At 57.4% G+C, this 8,517-nt stretch overlaps 1 protein-coding gene across 1 annotated transcript; it reads right to left on the minus strand.

Annotated features, from left to right (window-relative positions):
* Positions 1-1,700: 1,700 nt before the first annotated feature.
* Positions 1,701-8,235, minus strand: LOC144938134 (uncharacterized). Its single transcript, XM_078865851.1, has 2 exons — positions 6,438-8,235; positions 1,701-2,620 (listed from the first exon to the last, which is right to left on the minus strand). Exons 1-2 carry the CDS (start codon positions 7,734-7,736, stop codon positions 2,606-2,608), a joined length of 1,314 nt encoding a protein of 437 aa, XP_078721977.1. The 5' UTR covers positions 7,737-8,235; the 3' UTR covers positions 1,701-2,605.
* Between the last annotated feature and the right edge of the window lie 282 nt (positions 8,236-8,517).

The raw sequence follows: 8,517 nt of genomic DNA on the forward strand, positions 1-8,517 counted from the left end.
CTGGGAACCGTCTACAAATGCGGGGTCCCCAAATCCATACGACTCACTTCGCTTGGCTAAAGCCAACAGTGACCACCATCTGTAAACGATAAGAAACCACAACCCCCCTCATTATCACAGCAGAATAACAGCGCAGGCTGGCAGACCGCAAGCTTGAATCAAGGTACAGCTACGGGTAGGAAGGAGCTCTCGGGCCTCGTTGCAGCAATACAACGAAGATCGTCGTTCGAACCGTGAGCCTCGGGACTCATAATGCAGAGGGGCCGTCCATAAATGACGTCACGCACCTAGGGGGGGGGGGGTCCGACATTTGTGACGATGTGTGACGAGGGGGGTTGAGAAATGTGACGTCACGTAAAAATGCGCAACTTTAAATAAATATATAATTGTTATAACAACACGAATTGTTATAACAACACTCCTACAACATCAGAGTGCAGCTGTGGGGCCCGTTGGCCCCCGGGGTCTCCCCAGCCTCCATCCCCTATTCCGTTTGCGTTACCGCACCGCCCTAATACCCGCTAGGGTTTCGCCGGCATTCAAACGCGACGCCCCCTACTCATACAGCCTCGCGCAGCGCTCCCACGCTGCGAGCATATGTACGCACGGCATCATCAATCAAACGCCATACTCCCCCTTTCTACACCGCTACGTACAGCTCTCGCACGCTGCGAGCGTGTGCCCGTCTACAACCCTATGCAGCACTCGCCTCCACGTCGAATAACCACGTTACCAATGCGCACCTGTATCAGACACGTAGCGAACGTACGCACACCCACACACACAGCTCCGCGCGGCACTCACTCACCACCGACCACTCACGTTATGATCGCGCACCTGTATCATACACGTAGCGAACGTACGCACACGCACACACACGCAGCTCCGTGCACTCCAAACGTGACACCCTCTCTTGCGCTGCTCTGCACAGCGCTCCCACGAGGCGAGCCGCTGTATACACAGCACCACACGCGTTCACACTTCTCAGCGAGATCACACGAGGCCACGATCAGCTATTAATGATTTATTCTTGGCTACCTGGGACTTGTTGTTAAGTCAGTATGAATCGACGAGGCTGGCCTACGCGGATACCTCTATGCCTATTCCCGATTTATATGCTTACGATACTATTTCACCTTGTTACTCACGGTTCGAAGTATTCGGCGTCCTGTGGCTTTTCCTCAATGCTCGCCTGGACACGTCGCGCGGACGTCCGGAGGGCAGAGCTGGGAGCCGTCTTGAACGCGGGCCTCTTGGAGTGAGATCTCCTCTACCTTGCTACCTTCGCTTTTTATCCTATCTCCCCGTCCCAGGGCTCCGCCTCCCCCAGCACTCTTCGCTCCTTCCTGCGTTCATGCGCGGCGCATATTCTAATCATCTCCATTCTCATGCCTCCCCATCACAATGGGTAGTCGGCTTGACTGCGCCGGTGCATGCCTTTGTCATGCCAATTAGGTCGCGGTGTCCATCACAAATGCTTGCCGTGGGATTTTATGCACGGACCTCCGCGTACCTCCGCTTATTCGTAATTCCAGCTTTTACCCTTTAACTTCCCTAATTTCCCTAATAATGGCGCCTACGCGCTCGAGCGTAATTATCCTAACCATCAGCGACTACGCGCAAGAGCCCCTGTTGTCATGCTAATGATGCCGTCCCGTCCCTCCCCTGCCTACCTCGTCGATACGTGTGTAACAGGTTCCGGAGACACTTGTAGAGGTAACTTCTTTATTACAATACAACACTCCAACAGTCCAACAGTCCTGATACTCTGTTACAGCCTAGGTACACAGCCTAGCTACACAGCCTAGATACTCTACTCTGGCTACGCTCCGGAACTCGCCCTCACAAGGTCGTAGAGTCGGGAGTTCCAGAGTCCCAGCGCTGGCTCTCACAGCATCCCCGGGTCTTCAGATGGCTGGTCGTGGGTCTTGGGTCTTGAGTTACAACTGGGCCCCGATCGTCCAGGGAGCTCTCCTTTTATGCCTGGTACAACGAGGGGTGGGGCCGTGTGCGCCCCCAGATATCCCACAGAGCACACACAGCCCCCCCCTTTGGCGGCGCCAAGGGGATTAAGCGTCTGGACCCCCTGGGAACTCAACGCCTGGCGCCCAGAGGCTTAAGCGTCTGGACCCACCTGGGAACCCAGAGCCCCCAGCAGCCCCTCCCTTCTTATGTCACTACATTACCCCCCTCTACGTAGCCTCCAGCCGACCCGGCTGTCAAAAAAAAATACAATTGTACAAGAAATTATTTGTTAACCATCAGAATGAGTGTGTGACAAATCAAGAAAAAAAATGAGAAGAAAGCGCCTCTCCCCCTCCTGTGGTCACCGATGCAGAACAACACTGTATAAACACATATATGCAGGATGAACGCACGCCCCAATCGCCCACTATACATGATGGAAAAGTGAGTGGCGTCGCGTTGGGACGAGAGTTCGTGGGCGGGGGTCATGAAAATCGTTTGAGTTTTGAGCGAGTCCGAGTGGCAGGTCCATCGGTCGCGACGGAGGCAGGAGGGGACCGACGACCCGCTGTTGCGCTTGTGTCCTGGGTCGCTGATCCCGCGGGCAAGCTTGTTCCCGCTGGGTCGGCCGTGGCGGATTTCATTCCCAAGGCACCTGAGGGCGGGGCAGCGGGACCTGCCCGAGAGTTAGAAGCAGCATCATCGCGGCGCGACTCGTCAGACATGTCGCGCTCTCGGCCCCGGAGATGTGAAGGAGGTGTGTAGGGTTGAATGTAAGGTTTTAGACGTGACGGGTGCACGAACCAACGTCGCTTGCCATGCTGGATCCTGACACACTGCGGGCGGAGAACGCGAATAATAACAACCGGCCCTCTCCAAGGCTTAAGCAGTTTTGAGGAAGTAGCCAATGGTACCTGCGGGCAGTGGAGCCAGGCGCGGTCCCCTTCTACCCAAACGTGGCGGGATGTGCGGAGATTCCGCAACCGCTCGTTGGCAAGCTGACGGGCTTCTGAGTTATTTTGAGCAGCCTCCCGGGCATCTACGAGACGACGCACATTAGCACGGATGTGGTCGGCAATCTTAGCCTTAGGTGCGGGCTGTTTAATGTGCAATTGTACGTCGATTGGGGGGCAAACCTCCCTACCATACATTAGATAGAATGGCGAGTACCCCGTGGCAGCATGGGGCGCCATTCTATAGGCGGCCAAGACACCAGGTATGTGGAGATCCCAATCAGTCTGTGACTCAGACACCTGGTGGCTTAGCATGGAGGTAAGTGTCCTATGTAATCGCTCGACCATACCGTCAGTCTGGGGGTGATATGGCGAGGTGCGAATTTTGTGTGTCCATAGCAGGTTGCACACATCCCGCAACAGGGTGGAAGAGAAATTTTTCCCTTGGTCGGTCAGCAGGCGTTCGGGAGCACCCTTGTCCAGGACGTAGCCCTGGAAAAAGGCCTCTGTAATGGCTGCTGCAGACTGGTTGGGGAGTGGCCAGGCCATGGCCCATCGGGTAAAATATTCGACCCCAACCAAAAGGTACTTATTACCCCGAGGAGTAGCGGGAAACGGACCCAAAATATCCAATGCGACGATCTCATTGACCCGGGAAACTTTAATGGATTGGAGCGGCGGGCAGGACGGCCTAGCAGGTGGTTTCCGCCGTGCACATTCTGTGCAACCTTGCACAAGGTCAGCCACATCGTTTGCCATGCCCGGCCAGAAAAATTCCAATTGGATTTTAGCTAGTGTTTTCTGAACACCCAAGTGCAAGAGGCGACTGTGGGTTTCCCACACAAGTCGCCCCCGCAGGGAGGTGGGCACCACCAATGTGTGGGATTGGGACCCCCCATCCCAATGCATGAGGACGCCTTCCCGGATGACATATGATACGGGGCCCCCCTGCCCCCTGTGACCCTCGGCATCCCTAGCGCGGCGTCTCAATTTGAGGAGGGAGACGTCTTCCATCTGAAGACGTCCCCAGTCGTCCAACCCGAGGCCCAGCAATGCGTCCTGCGGAACTTGCGTGGAGGGAGCCCCGTGGTCCCCGACCCCATCCCCGGCCGCGGCCGCAAGGGATGGGGGCGGTACCCCGTCAGGCTGCCTACAACGCCCCGCACCCAAAAAACAAGCACAGCGCCCATTGTTCGGCAGTCGCGACAACCCGTCGGCGTTCCCGTGTTGAATCCCCTTGCGGTAAATGACAGTGAACGCAAAGTCCTGGAGGATCTCGAGCCAACGCGAGAGCTGTCCAGATGGTTGGTCCACTCGCAAGGCGTATTGTAGCGCCGCGTGGTCGGAGCGTACTGTGAAATGCCTGCCATACACGTATGGCCTGTACTGCTTTATGAAAAAAACGATAGCAAGCAATTCGCGGCGCGTCACGCAGTAACGTTGCTCCGCGGGCGACAGCACCCTGCTGCCATAGGCGACGACGCGCTCCACTCCATTGACAATTTGCGACAGCACCCCTCCAATTCCGGTGTTGCTGGCGTCTGTATCCAGAATGAACGGAGTGGTAAAATCTGGATAAGACAGGGTAGGAGCATCGACCAGTGCTTTTCGGACGGCATTGAATGATGCCTGTTCTAACTCTCCCCATCGGAATTTGACCCCTTTGGCCGTTAATGCGTGGAGGGGCTTCGCAATAGATGCGAATCCCGCAACAAATCGTCGATAATATGAGGCGAAGCCGATAAAACTCCGCACCTCCCCAACAGAGGTAGGAGTTGGCCATGAGCGCACGCAATTTGTCTTTTCGGGGTCCGTGGCAATTCCCGAGCGGCTGACAATATGGCCCAAATAACGAACCGAATCCCTCATGAGGTGGCATTTTTGCGGTTTGAATTTGAGGTTAGCCGCTCGCATTTTAAGGAAAACTGCCTTCAATCGCGTGAGGTGTTCATCAAAAGTTTTGCTGAACACGATTACATCGTCGAGGTAGATTAGGCAAGAATCCCACTGGAGCCCAGCGAGGACCAGCTCCATCAGGCGCTGGAACGTCGCCGGGGCCGAGTGAAGACCCATGGGAAGTCTGTTGAATTGGAACAGTCCCTGCGGCGTGCGAAAGGCCGTCTTTGGTTTGGATGCGTCATCAAGGGGTAGCTGCCAAAACCCCGAGAGGAGATCCAAGGTGGAGAAGTAATGCGCACCTGCTAAGGCATCGAGCGACTCGTCCATCCTGGGAAGCGGGTAGGCGTCGGCCACCGAAATCTTATTAAGTTTCCTGAAGTCAACACAAAAGCGGAGGCTCCCGTCGTGCTTCTTAACAAGAACGATCGGCGCCCCCCATGGGCTATTTGATGGCGCAATGACATCGGCCGCCAACATATCGTTGACGGCCACCCGTACATGTTCCTTTTCGGCCGGGCTCAACCGGAATGGGTTTTGACGAATTGGAGCGGCATCACCCGTGTCGATGTGGTGGCTTAGCAATTTAGTGCAGCCAATGTCGAATTTGCTTTGACTGAAAACGTCGGCGAAATCGCTCAGCAGCGTGCGTAATTTAGCATGTTGTAATGGTGACAAATCGGCAGAAGTGGAGCAAAGCGCGTCGAGCCATCCTGTGTCAGGACCTGGCTTGGCAACGGAAGAGAACTCGCCCCCTACGTGACCCACGATCACATCTTCTGGCGGGGCTGGCGTCGCGTGAGCAAGCACCATTCCCTGACAGATAACGGCCGTTTCCAATCCCGCGTTAAGGACCTGGATAAAGGGGTCGTGGTCGCTTCGCACGAGCGTTTGTGCACACACGAGGTCCGACACCCGCTCAGCTGAACGCGAAGGCCCGATCACAGCACCCCCCATGAACGCGTCGTAATCAAGGGGTTTACGAAACCGGAGGGGAACTAACATCTGAGAGCCAGGAGGAATGTGAATTGTGCACGCCGCCAACGCCTGCACCGTCGTAGATGCGGAGTGCAACCGAGTGGGTGTGGGTAGGAAGGCCATGCGTCGGCCGGAGGGGAGCTCAATACACCCTTTGTTAATGAGAATTTTAATGGGCATCTTCCCCAAGAAATCTGTTCCGAGGAGGCACGGAACGGCGAGGGTTGATGAGACCAAAATGGGCCCAACTAATTGGACGTCAGCAATGCGGATCTGAGCATTGATCCGTCCGGTGATGCCCAACGAACCCCCATTTGCGGCATAGCATGGCACATCAACTGGCTGCAAGGGACGGCATATATCGGGCAAAATGTTATAAATTATGTCTGAAATGATGGTCGCCGACGCACCCGTATCGATCAACATACGAACATCAACGCCCTCGATGGAACCCACTACGGCAGAGGACCCTGCCGCAGCGGCAACGACCCTATGGGCCAACTCGGACCATTGACCCGGTCCGAGCGCCCGGTTGTTCAATGATGGGCCCGAATCCCCCTCCTCAGAAGCATGACCCCCCTGTGTGGTGTGAGGGTGCGTGCTTGTTGTAAGTGGGGGCCGAGAGTGCGAGGTGTCGTGACTCGCCTGGGTATGCCGAGGATACGGTGGTGGCCGAGGCGCCGGAGGTCCTGAAGTCCGGCGTCGGGGGACCCGGCAGCCGGACGCCACATGGCCCCGAAGGCCACAGTTGTGGCAGACGATGGACGCTCCGTCCTGGCGCGAGGTTGGCCGGTCCCGCTGGTGGTGATCTCGCTGGGATCGCCAGTTGGACGATCCGCGATTTTCTGTTGCTGCGAAGGCCTGATGAGGCCCCGAATGCACGTCATAGGCTTGTGCATCAGGTGGGCCTGCGCAGGCGGCGATGGTCGTGTCCTCATCGCAATGTAGGTGTGCTTGGATGCACCTGGCAGCACGTAGCGACGTGAAGTCGTCGTCGTCGTCGGCTGTCGGCATGGCAACTCGAAGCTGGCGGGCCAAGCTCATGAGCTTCTGCAGCACGAGTGACTCCACAGCGTCTTCATCCATGCGAGGGTAGGCAACCTTTGCCATGGCCAGCAGCGCGCTGCGGTACCCCATCGCCGACTCGGAGGCCTTCTTCCTCCTCGCATCGAAGCGGTGACGTGCTTCGGATGGGGGTCCATAAATCAGCCGCATCTGATGAAGGGCATCCGTGAGCGTGGCACGTTTTGCGCGTGGCACAGTAAGGAGTGCTGCGAGGGAGTCGTCGTCGAGCATGGCCGGGAGGCCTTGGAGCGCTTCATACTCCGACCAGCCGGACGTCTCTATAAGAGAGACGAACCGGCGTTCGAACGCTGCCCACTCACCCCCCTCTGAAGAAAATGCCTTGAGTGCCGGCAGGCGTTGCTGGACGTGAGCCAAGCTTTCGTTGCCTGGCAACCCGGCTGAAGCTGGCTTCGCGTTCGCAGCGCTGTCACCCGGCGGTGAGGGACGCAGCGCTGATGACGCGGCGTCATCGGGTTGGCCCACGCTGGGCCCGGAAGTGACGTCGCTCCCAGCGGCCACTGCTCCCCCCGCAGAAGTGACGACACACCCGGATGTATTTGCGGCGGGAACGGCCGCCATCTTTGTGTGGGAGCCGGCGGGATGGTGCGGCCGCTGCGCCTCCTCTCTCCCTGCTGTCTCCGCCTGTGAGCGACGCATGTCGTCCAGGATGGAGACGGTGGCGTGGAGCAGCTCGGTGAGGCGAAGCAGCGTTTCCTCCATTGCTGCTCCCGACGCTGGAGGAAGATCGGCAGGTATGGTGGACGACTGCTGAGCCGGCGGTGCAGCGTCGCTGTCGGCCCGAGTTGGCTGCCCCGTCGCCGCTTGCTCCTCAACATCGCCGTCAGGACTGAAGGTACGTGGCTTACTTCTTGTCTCCATTGCCACTTCTGACGCCAAATGTAACAGGTTCCGGAGACACTTGTAGAGGTAACTTCTTTATTACAATACAACACTCCAACAGTCCAACAGTCCTGATACTCTGTTACAGCCTAGGTACACAGCCTAGCTACACAGCCTAGATACTCTACTCTGGCTACGCTCCGGAACTCGCCCTCACAAGGTCGTAGAGTCGGGAGTTCCAGAGTCCCAGCGCTGGCTCTCACAGCATCCCCGGGTCTTCAGATGGCTGGTCGTGGGTCTTGGGTCTTGAGTTACAACTGGGCCCCGATCGTCCAGGGAGCTCTCCTTTTATGCCTGGTACAACGAGGGGTGGGGCCGTGTGCGCCCCCAGATATCCCACAGAGCACACACAGCCCCCCCCTTTGGCGGCGCCAAGGGGATTAAGCGTCTGGACCCCCTGGGAACTCAACGCCTGGCGCCCAGAGGCTTAAGCGTCTGGACCCACCTGGGAACCCAGAGCCCCCAGCAGCCCCTCCCTTCTTATGTCACTACACGTGTGTGGGTGTGGGGGGTGCGTTTCAACCGCAGTGGCCGAGTGGCCCCTCGCTGCGACCTTGCAATCTTAATGCCGGTCACAGTGCCGCAAAGTAGCATCAGGGGAGGTCGTCCAATTCCCTGGTCGCCGGAAACCGTGAAAGTTATCCCGATAAGGGCTTCTCGGATTAAAACCGGTCGGCCAGGTGACTTACCCTCGGAAATCTATGGGAGGGGGAAATGCGTGCGGGTGTGTTTATGTGAGGTGAGGTGAGGGGGACGCGGG

This window comes from Lampetra fluviatilis, chromosome 21, assembly GCF_964198595.1.
Source record: "Lampetra fluviatilis chromosome 21, kcLamFluv1.1, whole genome shotgun sequence".
In the NCBI taxonomy this organism is placed as follows: Eukaryota; Metazoa; Chordata; class Hyperoartia; order Petromyzontiformes; family Petromyzontidae; genus Lampetra; species Lampetra fluviatilis.